The following is a 21,151-nucleotide window of genomic DNA, read 5'->3' on the forward strand; positions in this document are numbered from 1 at the left end:
TTTTGGGGTTTGTTTTTTTTCCTCAAAATGTTTTTTTTCCTTTTGTAAAAAAACAAATGTGGTTGTTAAACACCACGAGCAACTCTATATCTTTCTCAGGAAAAAAAAAACCAAAAATTTAATTTGGATACACTATTGCATGATGGGCAATTGTGATTTTTGCTTGTTTGTGAGAAATGTTGGCTCTGTTTAGGAGTGATTGACTGAGAAATGTTTCCTAATGGACAAATGGTTTGTCCTTTTCACACTACAGCATTTACAGGGAATACTTTTGTTTTTGTGTGTGTGTGTGTGTGTGTGTGTGTGTGTGTGTGTGTGTGTGTGTATGTGTGTGTATGTATATGTGTGTGTGTATGTATATGTGTGTGTGTATATATATGTATATGTGTGTATATATATATATATATATATATATATATATATATATATATATATATTAGATAGGACCTATTTGTTATTGACTTGGTGACTTGTACATGGTTTGTCATTGTAATGGCCTGATGAAAGCAAAGCATTGACTAGTAGACCCTAGCAGAACTGATGGAGAAAACCGGATGGACTTGTATGCATTGCTTGTTGGAACATTGCCACTGACTTTTCTGACTGACGTGCAGTTGTTTGGCCTGCTGCCTGGGCAGCTGAAACTGCTGAATAGCAGACTTTGTGTGAATGAAAGACTGCAGACATGCACATCATAATGACAAATTGTATTACGCCCTATTATAAACTTGTGCTTTGAAAGATTTTAAAATTGCATTCTAATCTGTATCATGAATAAGCCTAGGGTAAAATGTGTGATGATATAACAAGACATTCAGAGTAAGAGAAGCCTTGACTCTTGTTCTTTGGATGGCTCCTTGGAATTGCACAATGTCTTCTGAATTCAATAATAAATTATATAAAACCTTTTTATAGTTTGAGATAGAGTGGGCAGGAATTTGAACACCTGTCAGGTTTTTGTTGCTGTCTATATCCCTGTTCGGGAGACTCACCCTACCCATTTGTCCTGGTAACCCTTACCAGCAGAAGAAAATCCCAAATTTTGAGTGGTCGCTAGTACAGAAATACAAGAGAGAGCTTTCAGTGGGGACACTGATTCTAGTGACCAGGGATTTTCTAAACTTTGGAGGGATTTCCCAATCTCCCAACCAACCATTTCCCAATCTCCAGATGACAGATATTATTCATCGGCTAATTACCACCCCCCACCCCCCTGCATACATACTGTACATACCCCAAGCCTCTCCATACCTTCTGCTGACTGGCATCACTCCTTGCTACTTCCTATCCCCCAGTTGACAAACCTTATTCCACAGTCCCCTCATACCTCCATAGCCCCCATGCTGATTAATATTAACCCGTGACCACTTCACACCCTCCTGCTGATGGACTCCTCTCCCCAACCTGCCCCCACACACCCTCCTGTCTGCTGATAGACTTCCCTGTCATCATATTCTTCACACTCCTGCACATACTGCCCACTGTCATACACTCTACATTCCTCTCCTGCATATACTGCTCACTCTCCTCTACTGCACATACTATCCACTGTCATACCCTCCAAACTCCTCTCCTCTCTTGTACATACTGTCCACTGTCATACCCTCCACACTCCTCTCCTCTCTTGTACATACTGTCCACTGTCATACCCTCCAAACTCCTCTCCTCTCCTGTGCATACTGTCCACTGTCATACCCTCCACACTCCTCTCCTCTTCTGTACATACTGTCCACTGTCATACCCTCCACACTCCTCTCCTGTACATACTGTCCACTGTCATACACTCCTCTCCTGTACATACTGTCCACTGTCATACCCTCCACACTCCTCTCCTGCACATATTGCCCACTATCATACCCTCTACACTCACCTATACATACTGCTCACTATCATACCCTCCACACTCACCTGTACATACTGCTCACTGTCATACCCTCCATATTTCTCTCCTATGCTTCTTATGCACTAAAACCATTCTTTAGCATTATTGTGATTATTCCCAATGTTGCTGGCTCAAGGATGGGCATTTTGTATTAGCTTAGCTAAAGGATATCTTCTCTGTCTCTATATTTGTTCTGCTTATTATTAGTATTTATTTAATTTTGTGATTATCACTATGCCATATAGGGGGGTATATTAAAAAAGAAATGGTCCACCCCGAGTGTCAGCTTCTCATGCTTCTTACTTATGTCTAGACCTGAACAATCGCTAATACATTAGGCATTTTATGTTGCACTAACTAACTTAACTACTTAAAGCAGAACTACACTGCAACTGAGCACCACAAACTCCATTTAATTCCTTTCTAATATTCAAAGCAAACTCCCCCCCATCTATCCATGTCTCTATACTTTTATTTTGTTGAAGTCCCTTTGAAAAACACCCCCTAGCATTTGACCATGACCATCTTGAGAAAGGACAGATGGTCTGTGTAGCATTTACTTCTTGGAAACCATTTGCCCTTAACCCAGGCATGCAAGCAGGAGGGTGTGCTTAGCTGAGAAAACTCTTAATCCCCTCCAGAAGACTCCTGGGATGTGACCTCATTTGCTTAGGCTTGGAAAGCAAGAAGTAACTGAAGAAATGTGGAAAAAAGTTTAAAACAAGAAAATATGATATACTTTGCTATCTATTTACTAATGCTAGCAGCATAAGGGTGGAAAAAAGTCAGTGTTGGATGAGAGCGTGAAGTTCCACTTTGAATCCTTGGGAGCAGTGTCTACATGTTTACTGTTAAAACCAATGTTTTGTTGTTTTTGTTTACTTTTGTATTTCTTTAGCCCCATAACTACAGCTTTCTTATAAATGTTTAATTAGAGTATAGCATTAGGTTAACGATGTGTCTGATGTTAAACCAAGGCCATTTTAAATTAATGCCCCGCCCCAATTAGATTACATTTTCTGCTTACAACAGGCAAAAAAGGTGCCCCTGAATTATTATTATATATTTTTTTTTTATGTTGGCAACTGTGAAACTAGTGGTAAGGATTTCTAGGGTCATAGCTTAGGATCTGCTTCATTTGATATTATCAGTGTTTGTGAGTCTGTGTAAGGAAAGGATAAAAATACATTATTTCCAAACCACTGTAATGTGGTTGATGTAGATTAAGCTATTTGGAAGGCTAAACCACAGTGGATGCACAAGTAAAAAGAATAAATAGTTTACTTAATGTAGCAGGCAATTAATAAGAGTGACAAATTATCCGGTACAAAAAGTAACTAACTGGTAAGGCAAATGGTTACATGCTGTGCTCAATGATCTTAATTTACACATCATCCATTCATTATATGTAGTAGAACAGTATTTAATTTTTTTTTGTAGTTCTTCAATCAAAGAGCCATATATCTGGCATTTTGTACTAATATACACTCACTGGCCACTTGATTAGGTACACCTTTCTAGTACCAGGTTGGGCCCCCTTTTGCCTTCAGAACTGTTTTAATTCTTTGTGGCATAGATTCAGCAAGGCGTTGAAAACATTCCTCAGAGATTTTGGTCCATTTTGACATGATAGCATCATGCAGTTGCTGCATATTTGTCGGCCATCCATGATACGACTCTCCCGTTCCACCACATCCCAAAGGTGCTCTATTGGATTGGATGATGTCTGGAAGTAGCCATCAGAAGATGGGTACACTGTAGTCATAAAGGGATGGACATGGTCAGCAACAATACTCAGGTAGGCTGTGGTGTTTAAACAATGCTCAATTGGTACTAAGGGGCCCAAAGTGTGCCAAGAAAATATCCCCACACCATTACACCGCCACCAGCCTAAACCATTCATACAAGGCAGGATGAATCTATGCTTTCCTGTTGTTTATGCCAAATTCTGACTCTTCCATCTGCATGTCTCAGCTGAAACCAAGACTCATCAGACCAGGCAACTTTTTTCCAATCTTCTATTTTCCAATTTTGGTGAGCCTTGCAAATTGTAGCCTTTGTTTCCCTTTTTCTTAGCTGACAGGTGGTCTGCTGTGGTGATCTGCTGTAGCCCATCTGCTTCAAGGTTCGACGTGTTGTGCATTCAGAGATGATATTCTGGATACCTTATAAAATAGTGCAGCGCTAATAAACTATATGTTTATACTGGATATAAGGCTAACCACAACCTAAATATACAGTATGAAGTCCAAAGAAATAATGTCCAATGATAGTAACAAATAGATGAAACGGTGACTTCGTTACTTCCCAGTGAGGCACTCACTCAAAAACCGTGCAGGAAATATAAGAAATGTGCACTCACCAGATGCGCAATATGGAAGTGCAATAATATAAGCCAGAGGTCCCCTTCTCCTATGGAAGGTGCAGCTCACACTGGGAAGGCTTTTCCACAATATTGGCACCTTTTAGAGGTCTTCTCTACTGGTGGAAGCTGCGGTGGGGGTCAGCACATATGAGTCGCTCTCCTCTGGGCCTCAGGGTGGTCACCATAGGGTCCTGGGGGATTAAATGCTTGATGTGGAGCAGAGAATAGTGGCCATAGTGTAGTAGGTCAAAATCTCAGATTTTATTGGTAATAAAAAGTAATGAACATATATTAGCAGAACATACACTGTGTTGTGCTATTTACATCACTGAGGGCAGCTTCCTCAGTGACATACCACGTGGCTTTCCCTACATGGCCAGTGGCCATCTTTAACATTGCACAGATAGAGTCCTTCCCTTTCAAGGAGACCATTGATGACATCCACATGTGTTGGCTCCCCCTGGTGTTCTTGGATTGCACTCCTGGTACCTGGAAGCCCTGATGGTATGCTGTAATTCCTGCTGATGCCCACTAGATGACCCGGATTTCCAGATGACCAGGAGTTGGTCTAATCACTCAAATGCGCTTAATTTTGCGCTATGTGGTTAGTGCAATCTACATTTATTCACTATACCACTAATGTCACGGTTGCCAACTGGTTATTGATGAATTACAGATATTTCACTATACGCACTTATACTAACCCTAGCGTACTGTGTAGCATCTTATCCAATCACGAAGAACTTAAGTAATATTTTTTTGGGTCATTTCATCTACCAAAGAGATGTTAATAATTTATGACCTACTACTAAGATCACATTTGTAATTTTCCATACTGTATATTTTAGCGCTGCATGTCGTTTATATAGGTTTTCTTAGAAGGTTTAGGGGTGTTGCCTTTCATGCCAGCTGCTTTGTGTCCATAGACCCAGCGCTCGTTTTATATTATTCGATTATATCTGTATTTTTGGACCATTGTCTGTCAACCTTAGAGATGATTGTGAGTGAAAATCCCTTTTAGATCAGTTTTTTTAAATACTGAGACCAGCCTGTCTGGCACCAACAACCATACCACGTTCAAAGTCACTTCAATCCCATTTTTTTTTTCCCCATTCTGATCGGTTTGAACTCCAGCAAGTCATCTTCACCATGTCTAGATGCCTAAATGCATTGAGTTGCTGCCATGTGATTGCTTGATTAGCAGTTTGTGTTACCAAGCATTTGAACAGGTATACCTAATAAAGTGGACGTTGAGTGTAACTGGTTGAAACAGTAGTGATTTTATTGTAGATGATCTAATCATCTCTGTTTAGAAGTCTCATTCCACACTTTGGCACAGTCTAGAAACTGGGCACAACACTATAAGAGAATGAAGGTATCCACTTAGTTATCCAGGCTTCTGTTTCTAATGTGAATTGTCAAAATATAGTTCGTTAAATACACCGATCAGCCATATCTTTATGACCACCCACCCAGTATTGAGTAGGCCCCCCCTTTCGCTGCCAAAACAATTCTGATCCTGCGATGTGGGCTTCCGTGGATTGGACTTGTTTTTCTGGCACAGATGCACAATTTGATTGAGATCTGGAGATTTTGGAAGCCAAGTCAAGACCTTGAATTCATTGTTCTGTTCCTCCAAAGTATTTTTGCAGTGTGGCAGGGCACATTATTCTGCTGAAAGGACTTTGCCATCAGGAAAGTTCAATGAAGGGGTGTAGGTGGTCAGCAATGTTTAGGTAAGGTGGTATGTTGCAAGTAACATCTACATGAATTGCAGAACCCAAGGTTTCCCAGCAGAGCATTGCCCAAAGCATCATACTGCCTTTGCAGGCTTGCCTTCTTCCCATATTGCACCCTAGTGCCATCTCTTCCCCCAGATAAGCGACACAAATGCACCTGGCCATCCGCAATATGTAAAAGAAAATGTCATTCGTTGCACCAGGCCACCTTCTTTTATTGCTCCTGTGGTCCAGTTCTGATGTTCACGTGCCTATAATTGGCACTTTTGGCTGTGGACATGGGTCAGCATGACCAAACTATGATGCCCATTTTTTTCTGCTTTCAACACGTCTGCTTCAGGGTCAACATGTTGGTTCTTTGTTTGACAACCAAACAGCAGGTGGCAAGTAGCCTGAATGTAGAAGTACAATTAACATAAAATATCAAAACATCATCAGCAGGTCAAATTATGTACAGCAGCATTTCTCAACCAGGGTGCCTTGAGGTTTCTTCAGGGGTGCCTTGGCAAAATGTCCAAAAATTGCCCAAAACTTGTGTACAAGCCAGTGGGTGGAACAAGCCTGCCTTTTAGTTACACAAAGCCACAGGTTTTCATTACGGGCACACAGGCACCATTAAGACCTTCTAGCCGCAAGCATCCTGAAAGCCAATAACATCATCGGTTGATAAGGAGGTTTTAAGCCGCCTGCACAGCATCCTAGTTTGATCATCCCCTGCCTCTCTCTCAGTGATGGGGTCACATTAGCTCAGTGATGGAGAAAAACTGAGGGAGAAGAAAACCATTGGAATACTAGTCAGTACCAGTGTGCAGAAGTGTATTTGCTTTGAAAGAATATATCACCTCTGACGTTGGGTGTCCTACATGTGTGGATGTTGTGTTATACAATTATTAGAATAGTTTTTCGGCTGGACAGAGCAGGCCTGCCAGGTGGTCGGTACGGTCCCCTTGGTCACCCCCTCAGGGCTTGTCAGGTAGTAGAGTCGGGATGTATGACTCTATCAAATACCCTCAGGAGCGCACAGATTTTGCAGGCGTGGGGAAGAGAAGTGGAGCCAGACCGACCACAAAAGCTTGTGTTTATCAAAAGTGTCTTTGTCAAATGCCGACATTTCCTCCATGCGCTTGGTATCATTTAGCACTGAGACCCACAAGGGGAGGGGTGGGGGGGTCGTCTATTTCCAGAAGAGGGGTATCAGTTGGCGGGCCGCGGATAGGAAGAAGCGCAGCAAGCTTTTCTTCTGAGTAGCTATGGAGCCCGGAAGGATCGAGAGGAGGGCAATTTCTGGTGTGGGAGTCAGAGATTCACCATAAATCTCGTCATATATGTCAAAAACCTGTCGCCAGTAAGGTTGTATTAGTTCGCATTCCCACCAGATGTGGAGCTGAGTACCGACCGCTTTAGAACAGTGCCAGCACAGGTTCGGTGTGGAGGGGAATATTTTGTGTAGAGAGAAGGGGTCCCTGTACCATCGGGCGAGGGTCTTAAAGTTCTTCTCTTTTGAATAACCGGAAATGGACAACTTATGGGTGAAGTGATATGACTTGGACCAGTCTGCGTCCTTGCCGAGTTCTCGGGCCCACGCCTTGGTGTAGGGTGGGGGTCCGGGCTGGAGAGCGTTGTGTAGAGATTTATATAGGGTGGCTAGGACATGTCTAGGCAGACTGGGGAAAGAGCATAGTTGCTCAAACTCAGTGAGCGGTCGGTGAATGTCGGGGGAGGAGTATAGGTGGTTGCAGAACGTGGATAAGCGTAGAGTCGTCAACCAATCCTGAGAGCCACCCCGGAGGAGCGGGGGACCTGATTGGGGACAGATGAAGTCACGGGCGTCGGGCCAAGAGGTGCGCGTGAAGGGGCCGATAACCGCAGCGCCTACACCCTGGGGGTGATAGAGGAAAGGGATTGGATGACACTAGAGCGACCACGCCCCGTCTGTACCACAGACACAGAGAGGCCACGGTCAGCGGGGATAGGCCGAAGAGACGCCGGTGTTCTCGGTTGTAACCCCATAGTAGGGCTCGGAGGTCGACCGGGGACAGATCTTGTTCAACCATGCAGGAGGCCTTGAGGAGTGGCCTGGGGAACCACTCTTGATCGCCCCAAGGACTTCCATAGTTGAGAAGGGTTCTTCCAGGGCAAGAGTGTCCTGGGTGTTGAGGACCGGCAACGCCGTCTCCTCGATATATTGGGCCATGTCCGAGTGGGCGTGGGCGGAGGGGGTATTGGGCTGCGCCGGGTGTAGGTTATAAAGACGAGCGTAATAACGTTCGAACGCGGATGAGATTCCCTGGTTGTTGTAGATTTTGGTGTTGTCGGGTGCCTTAATGTGCTGGATTGGTCGGCGAAAAGGGCGGGGATGGAGTACACGTGACAGGTGTTGACCGCATTTATTGGCTAAAGTGTAGTGTCTGTTGCGTGCTTTATCTCGCGCCACCAGTGAGGAAGAGTCCAATAGCTGGAGTAGGTCCCTGCGGGCATTAGACAGATCCACCGCGGTCTTCGGGTCTAGCGTACTCTTGTGGGTAGATTCCAGGCGCGCAATAAGCGAGAACAAGCAACGCCTCTCCGCCGATCGGGCTTTTTTTTAAGCATGCACCATGCTTAATGAGAACCCCTCTGATGACACACTTAAGCGCCTCCCATTGGTTAAGGGAGCCGGTCGTGTCTGAGGAGTGATCAAGGGCAAAGTGTTGTATGGTCTGTGATACCTCTGCAATACACAAGGAGTCCTTGTCGTTCCAACGCCAGGAGAAGTGGCGTGTCGAAGTTGGTCGGTCTTGAACGGCCAGATTTATTGGGGCATGATCAGACCATAAAAGGTGGCCGATGGCGGAGGAAGTCGGATGGCCAAGGAGAGATTGCGACACAAAGGTAGTCAATGCGACTGTACGACTCGTGGGCCGGGGAATAGTAACTGTAATCTCGCTCCGATGGGTGTTGGGTTCGCCAAATGTCCACTAGGTGTAAGTAGTCAAGGCGCAACTTAATGAGGGATAGGGTCATCACAGGGAGAGAAGATTTGCCCGTGGAAGTGTCAAGTTCCGGCAAGAGAGCCACGTTAAAGTCCCCTTCGACTATGTAACCGGGACCACTGAAAACAGCTTAGAAAGGACCTTTGTCAGGAATGGGGCTTGGTCTTGGTTGGGGGCGTACACATTCGCTATCGTGAAGACAAAGTCTTGAAGCTTTAGCTTGAGGAAAAGGTATCGACCCGCTGGGTCGATGAGTGAGTCCAGGACCTCTGGGCTGAACTTATGATGGAAGGCGATCGACACCCCCCGAGACCTAGCCAGTGGATTAGTGCTATGATACCATTGGGTAAAGTGGTGATTACGGAGGGCTGGAATGCTATCCATGCTAAAATGGGTCTCTTCAAGGGGCAGGATCTGTGAGCCATGTTTGTGGCAGTGATATAGCATCTGGCCCCTCTTCTCCGGCGTGTTGACGCCCGTACAGTTGATTGAGGAACATTTTGATCGGAGTCATAGTCGAGCCGTGTGACAAGTAGGGGTGGGATGTGTCACCCAGAACATTGCCCAATCCCTCCCTGGGGTTGGACGAGGGGGACAAAAAAAAAAGCTAGGGGAGAGGGGGATGGGAAGAGAGGGGCATACAGAGAAAGAAAAGTAACAAAGAAAGCTATCAGACAGACAAGCTGTCTGAACACGCAAACAGTGTGGTATACAACAATACACTGAGGGCCTAGGTGGGGAACGTCACAGGCGCAAGTGTCCGATCCTGACCCAAGCCCCCCACATGCAATTGTCAACTTCAGGGGGGGTCCCCCCGGCTGGGGGTGACCCCCCCTACTAAAACATCAGCGAAACCTCCAACATACATGTTACGGATAAACAATTGGGGCCCCCCCCTTGACATGTAAAGCTAGGCTAGAGAGAAACACAACCAGGTGCTAACCCGGTGAGGATTTAGGTAATTGGGGGGGGCCTAGGGCCCCTGTGACTAAGGCCGGAGGAGTCCCCGTTCGCCACCGCAAGCGGCGGCGGTGTCACCTGAGGAGGGTACTCCCACCACAGCCACAGGGTCCCGCAGCTAACAGCCACAAGTTTGTAAAAAGAGAAGAGAGAAAAAAAAATCAAAAATTAAAAATAGAAAAATTTAAAAAAAAAAATTTTTTTTTGTTCCCTTTCCCCTCCCCCTAAAAAAAAAAATTAAAAATTTAAAAAAGGCATAAAATCACTTAAGTGAATAGAGCACACAGAGAGAAATAAACCACTCGGGCAAGGGTGGACAAGAATGGCGGGCTTGTCTCTAGTTATGCAGGTGGCAGTCATCCTTCTGGGTTCTTCTGGGAAGAGGACCCGGCGCGTTTCTTCTTCTTTTGGTCGGACCGCTGCCCCGTAGGTGGGGGTAGGGGGCCAGGGAATGGGAGCTGGTGGGGCCAGTCCGGGAGGGCCTCTTGAGGTAGGCCGAACACCCCTAAAAATGTAGGCAAGTCTCCGATCGTGGGAAAAAGGGCGGATTTACCCTGGTGTGTCGCTTGGAGCTGGAATGGAAATCGCCAGTGGTAATGGATGTTCCTCTCCTGCAACATCTGGGTGAGGGGGCGCAAGGCCCTGCGCATGGCCAAGGTCTGACGTGAGAGGTCAGGAAGTAGTATCACTGGCGTTCCGTTGAATGAGATGGCGTCCTGTAGGCTGGCTGCACGCATGATAGAAGAAGCTGCCGCGGCCAGGTCTTTAGGTTCAACCCATTCTGGGATGCCCCTGATCCGAATGTTGTTGCGGCAATTTCTGTTTCCGATATCGTCTTGTTGGTACAGGACCTGCTGTATGAGCGCCGTATGAGAGTTGAGGGTCTCTTCGTGCTTTTGTAGGGTGTTACCTAAGCCGTCAGTGGTGCTTTCGATCTCATCTAGTGCGTGCAAACGTCTTGTTTGAGGGCGGCGATCTCTTGTTTGTATGTGCGCTAGATACGATTCACACAGTGTTCAAAATCTGTCTTAGTGGGGAGAGATTTAATGTAGGTATGCAAGGATCTCATGTGGGACTGCAGGTCCCAGCCATCTTCTGAACAAAGGGATGCCGAGAAAGGACTATGGGACCTCCTGTGAGTCGCGCAGTCTCAGATTTGGCGAGGGCTGTGGAATCTTTGTGTGGCCTGTGTACGCATCTGTGTATCGGGGCAGTGGGCCCCATGTGCTCCCATTGGGCTCCGTGATGGGGGGGGGAGGGAGTGTTGGACCTTCATGCGGCCTGCGGTCTCAGTGTTGGAGAGGGGCTGAGGGCCCCCATGTGGTCCAGTGTGAAAGTGTCCTTGTGGTGTCCCCATGTGCATCCTTTAAGTGTGGTGGCTTGGGGGCTGCAGGGTCCCTGAGTGTCCCTTTTGTCCCTGTGTGGGGGGGGGAGCCGTGGGGCTCCTTAGGGTCCCGGGTCTGTGGTGCAGGGGAGAGTTTGATCGTGGGGTCCCTGGGTCTAGTGGGTAATTCAGGACCCCGTGGGCTTACCTGCCCCTCGAATCCTTGCTCCGGGGTCCTGGTGTCACCTCATGCAGCGGTGCCTGCAGCTTGGGCCATAGTTTAATGTCACCATAGCGGTGACCCCAGATGGGCTGCTTGGTAATATGTGCGTAAGTCTGGAAGCCAATCCTCCATATTGTTTGGGTAAAGTTAAACTCCGTGGCTTTTTTTTCGCCCAGATGAAGTCATAAAGCACTGCTTCAGCTTGTTTGAAGAACCCTAACAGTATGCGAATAGGAAAGGCTTGAAAGAGGTAGAGAAACTTGGGCAGAATGCGCATCTTCACAATGTTGCACCAGCCAAACCAGTAATATAAGCCCTTATGGCAGGTAGACAAAAGAGAGAGGACTCTTTCCAGAAGTTCAAGGAGAAAGTGCGTGTTAGATGTGGAGGGATCAGGGTGCCTAAATCTTCAGAGCTGTATCAGACCATTTAAAGTTAAAATTTGGTTTGCAGAGAATTTCGGAGATATTGAGATAACATTATGTCCATCGCCTCCAATTTAGAGAAATTGATTTTAAGGTTAGACAGAACACCATATCGCTCAAATTCAGGTTAGTAATAGAAATAATTGGATTGGTTAATGTGAACATCATATCATCAGCATAGGCCGAGATCTTACTCCATGTCCCACCAACGGCTAAGCCCTGTCTATCCGGGCTCTGTCTAACCGTACAAAGGAAGGGTTCTAACATGAGGGCAAAAAGGAGGGACAGTGGGCATACCTGTCAGGTCCCGTCAGAGATGGGATATGGATCAGAGAGGACTCCTTTCACCTTTACAGAGGCAGTAGGGGTGGTATATACACTAGAAACCCAGTGACACATATGAGCTCCCAATCCTATGTGGCGAGGACCTCAAACATAAACCCCAATCTACTCAGTCAAAGGCCTTTTTGGCATCCGTTCCTAAGAAAACGCAAGCAGCGTCAGACTGGCGATATGAATTAAATTTAGAACTTTAATGGTGTTGTCCCGTGCCTCTCGGGACAGAATAAAGCCATCCTGATGGATGATGGAAGGTAAATGTAGTTGAAGATGCATAGCAATTACCTTGGTGAAAAGTTTAAGATCTACATTTAGGAGAGATATTGGTCTATAACACATGAAGGGGTCCTTCCCCTCCTTGGGAATCACAGTGATATGAGCTACCAACGAATCCCAAGGAAGGGAAGCAGAATTTCCCAATTCATTAAACAGTTTGACCAGGTGCTGTTCAATGTGTGGGAGTAAAATCTTGTAATATTGTACCATTAGACCATCAGGACATGGAGCTTTCCCAGAGTTGGCACAGTTTAACCTCCCTGGTGGTATTCCCGAGTGTAGCTCGAGGTAAAGTTTCAGCACCACAAGCGGTAACCCCGAGCTACACTCCGGCTTACCATGCAGCGTTGCTCTGGGATCCCTTCTGCACTTACCTTGTCCTTTGCTCCCGCGATGTTCCCCCTGCAGCGTCCCAAGTCATCTCCTCCAGCCGATGCCGGCATGTGTCTTCCGGGATCCGTTCCCTGTGACGTCGGGACGTAACCAGTGGGAAATTTAAAAATTTTAAAAAGTGACATTCACTAAATAAACTAAAATCACATAGTAAAACATTACTGTATCAAGCCATTTCACATACATTTTGTCCCTACTGCTTTGTCCTGTGCCCTGCCTGCATTTTTACTGTTCTTTCTGCCTGGAAACTGAGAAACGTCCATGACGTCCAAAAAACGTCCCTTTTAGGTCAAAAGCAGTTTTAGACCAGCTAAAGAACAGCGATAGTAAATTAGAACCACTTGCAGTATTGAGTGATGATTAGTGGGGAAATTCGTCATCAGACACTGAAAACGATTTTGCGACTAAGATCAGTAATGTGCGAACTTGGCGCTCTATTTCACATTTCAGTGTTTTTGGTTTGATTACATTATTGAATTAAATGTATTATTTTTTATGATTATTAAATTTATGATTTTGTGTTTCAAATTTTATCATACCCGGGATGTTTACTAGGCTCTTGTTCGGACAGATTTCAGTGAGTTATTCCTAAGAATTACAGGCCTACAATAAAAAGACACATTTCCATGCAAAAAAAGTACCGCTTTGAGCACAGAAATACTGACATAATCATACCGCTAGGGAGGTTAATGCATTTTGCACCTCAGTCAGGGAGATAGGGTCTTCGAGCTCCTTTCTAATTGGCGAAGGCAGCTTCGTATACCGGAATACACTTGTACAGAGTCCTTTGGGCAGGTAGAAGGTTCCAAATTATACAAGGGGGAGTAAAAGTCCCCAAAAGTCTTTGCAGTATGCGATGGAAGAGTAACGTTTCTGCCATCTGGGCGTATGATGTGAGGGATGTAAGTTGCTAGACGTTGTGCTTGTAATGAACGAACAAGGATACGACCACACTTCTCACCCTATTCGTAGAATACTCGACGACACGTTTGAAGCGTAAGAGATCTATGATCTGGTTGCGAAGAAGAGTGAATTCCGTTTCCAGAACCGGGCTTGGGGCGTGTTTATGGTGATATTCTACCATCTGGACCTTTGTGAAATGCATCTATCTGCCCTTTTGACTTTCTTTTTTAATTCTAGCTCCATGTTTGAGAACCTTTCTTATCACTGCCTTATGGGCTTCCCATATTATTCCTGGGTCACAATGTGGAGTATCATTTATGGTAAAGTACGAATTGATCTCTTGGATTACAGCCAATACCATGGGGTCCTGCAGCAGGCTTTCGTTCAGTTTTCAAGAGGGGCACTGTGAATCCAGAGTCCCAGAAAGTGAGCATCGGATCAAGACTGGAGCATGGTCTGACCATATGATGTTTCCAAAGGTTGCTAGCGTTCTCCATTGCAACTGTCTATGAGAGATCAGAAAATAGTCTATTCGCAAGTATAGTTTGTGGGGCAGAGAATAGTATGTATAGTCCCGTTCCCTTAAGTGAAGAAGCCGTCAGACATCGTGGAGCTGTGCTCTATATAAAGCTTGTGATATGTATTTACGAATAGTGGGGGGGCGGGGGGGATGGAGGAGGTACTTGTGGAGGTGTCTACGTTGGGTATGAGAGGCACATTGAAATCCCCTCCTAGAATGAGATGTCCTTCAGAGCACTCTAGCAGTCGGGCAAGCACTCCACTAAGAAAGAGGTCCTGTTGAACATTCAGAGCATAGACTGTGGCAAAGGTTACTAAAGTGTCACCAATCTTACCTTTCAAGAAAAGAAACCGGCCATTTGTTGTCCACCAAGCTCTCCTGTTGTTTACAAGGCACATGTCTGGATATGAGAATCGATACTCCCTTGGATTTTGCCACTTTGTTGGTAGCATGATAGACCGAGAAAATGGCTATTTCTCCGATAGGGAAGTCTGTCCTCTCGAAAGCGGGTCTCATGTATGAACGCGTCATCGGAGCAAAGCCTTTTAAGTTCAGATAGTAACATTAGGTGTTAGGGGCAACATGTTTTTATTTGCTGCCTAATATATCCCACCAACTTTCAGATGCCATTGTACCGAGATAATCATTGTCATTCAGTTAACCCATCAGTGTTCAAAAAGTTTTGGCTTATCGGTGTGTGTTTGAACCAGGAGTTGCAAGAAAGCCCAGGCTAGTTAGGCCCTCTGCTTTACTGCCAAAACACCAGTCAAATAGGTTGTGTGGTATAAGATGATTCTCTTCATGAGAGCTGTGTAAGGAAGTTGCAGGGAAATTAAAAATCTCCAGGTTTTTGTGAAGTTTAGTTTGTTTGGGCCAAGCTGGTCCAGACAAACTATTTACTTTTTTTTAGAGATGCGGCTGCTCTCAGTGCTGCATGAACTTATGTAGCCTTAGCTACATAGTGTATACAGCACTGTGTTCCAGCAGTGGGATGGTAACCAAAGGCTAAAGTACTAAGTATTTGGTGTGGCTAGTATTTGTGCAGAGAAGATTCTTCGCATGTAGCTAGGCACTACCATGTACACTTCATCTGTGGTTTTGAGAAGGAATCTATCATGAAGCAAAATACTTTTTAAGGTAGTCCCATACAGTGCAGTCTGCTTCAGATTTACCAACAACTGTGTGAGAGCCTGTCTCATTGGATATAAATTGAACTGTTGTTTAGGTAGGCCCTTGCAATGAATACAAGATTTCTTATGACTGGGAGAGGTGGGCAGATGAGGTCACTATTTCCACCTCATCCAATCAGAGGCAGTACAAGGCTTCAGAATAGCTAAGAAGGTTTCAGCCTGACTCTTTTCAATTCTGACTGCAGATAGGAAAATGCTCTACTGCTGCTGGAACTCAGCGCCACGTAGGCCTGTTGTAAAGGGGGAAAAAAATGAGTTTTTGACTGATCTGAAATGAGATGCATTGTTGTCTATGGGATATTGCACACAGAGTAAATATCAGTAATACAGCTTTTGACTACAGAGCACTAAAATACAAATAGAAAATGATATATTTGATTGCAGCACACGCGCGTCATAATTTACTGATGTTTACTCAGGAACCTGTGACGTCCATGTGCAAGGGGCCACAATACTGGCAATGAAGAAGAATTTTACTCATCTATACGCTTTCATACCTTTTACTCACCTGTACTCCACATTAATCAGGTCTTTACATACAGTTTTTGCATCCCTTGCACACAGGCTTGAAAGGTTTCTGAGTAAGGGCTCATATACCCTGCAGCTGATAAACTCGCGTTCAGGAGCTTTTCTGCATTTTTTTCAGCAGCCCCTGAACTCTCGCTAATGTTTTCCTATGTGTCCATGTACACATAGACGTTTACAGGCAGTTGAGTTTACAGTCGTGTTTTTTTAATGCACCAAACTTGCGTTCAGGAGTAGATTTTACTGGCATTTCAAACGTGTGTAAACGTGGTTAACTGCGATTAGAAGCATTTTTTTAACTGTTCCATTTCCAGATGCTGTGCAGAGCCTTTTTTCATCATCAGAAATGCATGCAAAGCGTTTTCCGGGTACTCAAATGCACCTAGTACACCAGCGCAGTCAGTTCCAGGGTTTGCGTGAAGGAAAAAAATGGTAGAATGTGCTGCATTATGCTGATGATGGGATCTATAGTGAATACAACCAGAAAAGACAGGTAATCTCAACACATACTGCTCCCTCTGCTTCTGCTCTCTCTATTTCTCTCAAAATGTCTGAAATGGTTAATTTTTTACTGTTTTTCAGTGCATTCTGGGCATTTGGGAAGGTCTCCTGAGGTTATCTTTTAAAAACGCTTCTAAACGCTCATAAATGCGGTATGCAAACATGGCTGAACTGACTTTTTTTTAACCTACGGTTTACAGCAGTCTCTAAACATCCATACATTATGATGCCCGTGTGCAAGGAAAGGGGCCTTACTGTATGCAACTAATCCTACAACAGTATGTTACAGCACACACAGTGGCCACATCATTATGTAATAGAAATTGTTTGTTTGGGCCAGCTTGGTCCAAAAAAAAACTATTCAAAGTGATAAAACTGAAATTCTACTCTAAGCAGGTAAATGAAAATAATTTTAATAGGTGTGTGTGTGTGTAATATAACTTGAATATTATGCACAGTGTTTTGGCTTCAGTTGTGTAATTGTTATGTTATCTTTTTCAGTACTTTGGAGGGTTTTTATGTTGACGATGCTTTACAAGGACAAGGAGTGTATACATATGAGGATGGAGGTGTCCTACATGGCACATATGCTGATGGGGAGCTGAATGGACCAGCACAGGAGTTTGATACGGATGGAAGGTTGATATTCAAAGGTCAATATAAAGACAACATTCGACATGGCATCTGCTGGATTTACTACCCAGTAAGATAATATATACATATTACTTTTAACCTTTACCTCATAGAGAATATGAACACCCAGCAGACTCTTTAAGACAAGCTTTGTAAGGAGCAACAATGGTCTGTATTGCATTGAGATCAATGAAATGTTTGCATCCTGTTACTTGAACAATAATGGGTAACTGTGATTAATATGTTAAAGCTGAAGTTTAGATATGATTTATTTTTTTCTTGGTCCAAGCTGGACCAATGTAAGTATACATATGTCATGCCAGACCAACGCCTGTGTAAGCTGCAAATCACTGCAGTACATGCCGCTACCACAGTGTTAGCACCAGCCTTCCAGGTTTAGCTCCAAGAGGCTGCTCTGCTGCATTGTAGTATTTTTTTTTTTTCAATGAATACAAGGCATCCTCCTATTGGACAAGATGGCAAGACCTCCACCTCGTCCAGTCAGAGAACGCCTGGTCATTGAAAAAAAAAAATACTAGGCTTTCTCTGAATGGTGGCTGTGCAAAACAAGTGACAACCCCTGTGATTAATATACAAAATTGCAACCGCTTGGCACTAAACCCAGAAGACTGCTGCTATCAGCTTACGCAGGGAACGGTCAGGTCTAAAGTGGATCAATGTAACTATGCAGAAAAACATCATACCTAAACATATCGTTCATCTAGACTTTGGATGTGTGCTATTGAAATCGTTTTCTTAAAAAAGCAAATTTTGTTCAATAAATTACTACCTGCTTAATAAACAAGGATACCAATTTGGTAGTGGGTTTTATTTGTTGACGTTTGCATTTCACTGAGGTACCATTTTTGACTGAGGTACCATGTTTCAAGTGAAATCTACTATAAAAGATGTTTCTAAATCCAAACTTTTTTTTTTCTTTCTGATAAAGTTGTAATGGTTAAAGCAGAACTGCATTGTATCTGAGCACCACAAACCAAAAGCGCTATTTAGTTCATTTGTATTATCCAAAGCAAACTCACCCATCCATCCATGTCTCCATACTTTTTGTCGAGAAATCACTTAGAAAAACACCCCCCGAGCATTTCTGGCCGTGGCCATCTTGACTAAGGGCAGATGGTTCATGTAGCATTTACTTGCAGAATTCATCTGCCTCAAGCTAAGGCATGCTTGCTGGAGGGTGTGTTTAGCTGAGAAAACCCTCCTCTCCTAAAGATTCCTGGGATGTTTGACATCATTTGTCCAGGCTTGAAAACCAGAAAGTAACTAAAGAAATGTAAAAAACAGTTTAAATACAATATACTTTCCTATCTATTTACTAATGCAGCATACGGATTCAGAATAGTCAATGTTGATTGAGAGAGTGAAGTTCCACTTTAAGAACGGTCATGTTTTTATGACACTGCACCAGAATAGTGTAGATAAAAAAAAAATCTACAAAGCAGCTACTCCAAAAATTATTACATCAATATAATAAATCTAAATAAAGCACTCATATATGTAATGTCCATCAAATCTAAATTGTACATTCACAAAACCCATAAATACAACAAATTTATATTATACATTTATGTATGGTGTCCATTTAATCTGAGTTCATGATGAAAGCATTACTCTGAAAATCTTCGACTGGTGACTTCATCACTTACACTTACATGTGGCAAGCTGAGGAGCCTAGCTGGCACTCCATGTTAGTTTGGTTGGTGAGGATTGCTGAGATTCTGCCATATGAGCGTTTATCCGGTGGTCACCAAGCAGCCATAATAAGATGTTTGTGATTACAAAAAAATAGTTATTACTCGGAGAAGCAATTTTCTCTTTTTGGGTGCTCCTCCAAACTTTGAGTACTGACAGATGATTTAGTTTCCTGGTGTGAGGAACCGGTCCTACCATTTGGGAGTTACTTTGAAGTTTCCTGGAGTCCTTCCTACACTACATGCACGTTATGACGTTCCTATGATTTGGGGGTGTAATGCAAGGCTGGATAAAAACACCAAGAGCAAGTCATGAACACCACACAGGAAAAATTAACCAAGAGCAAGTCAAACACCACGCAGGTACAATTAACCAGCACTTGCGCCATTATTCTAAGCATGTGAGAGACCCGCTACCAAGTGTACAGCTGCCCTGGCACAGCATCCACTCAGCACCCCAAGATATAACCGAATCCAACTGCAGTATTCTTGCATTGTGAAAACCTCCACTTTTTTTGTCACACAACACACAGAAGGATATATCTTACAGTTATCACAATCTGCATAATAACACACACCAATAGTAATGTGAGCATTACAGCATGAAATAAGCACATCTTTTGTCAGCGTCGCAGCATAGAATTAATACATTACCGAAGCTATGGGAAGGAAGAGACCCCATCAAAACCATAATCCACAGGGAATCGTGGAGAAGCCTTGAAGCACGATTGACCGATGAGCCCATGTAGCCTTGGCAGGAGTCCTAGCGTCAGAGCGTCCCCTTTAACATGTGAGGGCTTCTGCCTCTACCGTGTCCAGGCTTTGCTTTAACCATTTGCCTACTGAGCACTTATACCCCCTTCCTGCCCAGGCCAATTTTCAGCTTTCAGCGCTGTCACACTTTGAATGACAATTGGGTGGCCATGCAACAACTGTACCCATATGAAATTTTTCTCATTTTTTTGAGACCGCTTTCTTTTGGTGGTATTTAATCACCTCCTGTGTTTTTTATATTTTTTGCTAAACAAACCAAAAACCACTGAAAATTTTGAAAAAAAAAATGTTTTTTCTTAGTTTTTGTTATAAAATTTTGTAAAGAAGTGATTTTTTTTTTTTTCCTTCACTGATGTGCGCTAATGAGTCTGCAGTGATGGGCACTGATGGACCCTGATAGGTGGCAGCGATGGGCACTGATGAGGAGGCACTGGTAGGTGGCACTGATGGGCATTGACAGGCATCACTGATGGGCACTGAAAGGCATCAGTAATATATGGCACTGATAGGTGGCACTGTTAGGCTGCACTGACTGGCACTGATAGGCGGCACTGACTGGATCTGATTGGCAGCACTGACTGGTATTGATAGGTGGCACTGATAGGTAATATTGAAAGGCAGCTCAGTTGGGCACTGATATGTGGCATTGATGTGCACTGGTAGGCATTGATGTGGCACTGATGGACACTGACAGGTGGCACTGCTGGGGCTACACAGATCATCAGGGCACACTGATAGTCAGTGCCCTGATGATCAGTGTACGTGTCCCCTCTTAGTAAAGCCGATTACCAGCTCTCCTCTCAAGCTGTCAGCGTGACAGCTCGTGAGGAGAGAAATGCCGAAAACCGGCATTTTCCCTGTTTACATGTGATCAGCTATGATTGGACACAGCTGATCACATGACCGAGCCGACATCTTCGGCTGTTTCCATTGATCAGTGATCCGCTGTGTCCGAGGGGCACAGCGCCCCACCGATCGCCGCGCTGTGTGCTCCCGGAGCCACGCATGCGCGATTAGAATGGAAGGACTTCTTATGACGTCCTCCCAGAACGAGAGAACCACCTTGCACCCGTCATTACCAAAATGGGCGGACGCAATGCCCACCTCAGGAGGAGTTAGCAGAAAAGTCCCCTGAGGTAAGAGTTACACCCAGTCACTTTACTGGACAAACAACTTCTTATCTGGTACCCCCAATCCTAATGAAACATCTCTACACAAACAACTTCTTATCTACTCTTAAGGGTTTCTAACTTCTCAAACAAACATTTTTAAATGCAAAAACATGTTCTTATCTAATTTAAGCAGTCTAATGTAACATTTCTAAATGTCACAAACAAATTCAATCTCACAAACACTTCTTATCTGCTTTAGGCAGTGTAATGTCTTGTGACTCTGTTCCTTTAGCAATCAATGTCATTTCTCGTGCTTCTGGCATATGGGCAATGATGCTTTATTGCAAAAATTCCCCAAAAAACAAAGGGTCCAATGCCAAAAC

General features: G+C 44.2%; 1 protein-coding gene across 1 annotated transcript in view; it reads left to right on the forward strand.

Moving 5' to 3' along the window:
• Positions 1 to 21,151, forward strand: part of SETD7 (SET domain containing 7, histone lysine methyltransferase) — a 70,389-nt gene that overhangs the window by 13,143 nt on the left and 36,095 nt on the right. The window contains exon 3 of the mRNA XM_089693896.1: positions 17,039 to 17,240. Coding sequence (XP_089550022.1) covers positions 17,039 to 17,240 — 202 coding nt within the window. The remainder of the gene's footprint in view (positions 1 to 17,038; positions 17,241 to 21,151) is intronic.

This window comes from Staurois parvus, unplaced genomic scaffold (genome assembly GCF_062004578.1).
Source record: "Staurois parvus isolate SC_StPar_1 unplaced genomic scaffold, SC_StPar_1.0 ptg000639l, whole genome shotgun sequence".
Classification (NCBI taxonomy): domain Eukaryota; kingdom Metazoa; phylum Chordata; class Amphibia; order Anura; family Ranidae; genus Staurois; species Staurois parvus.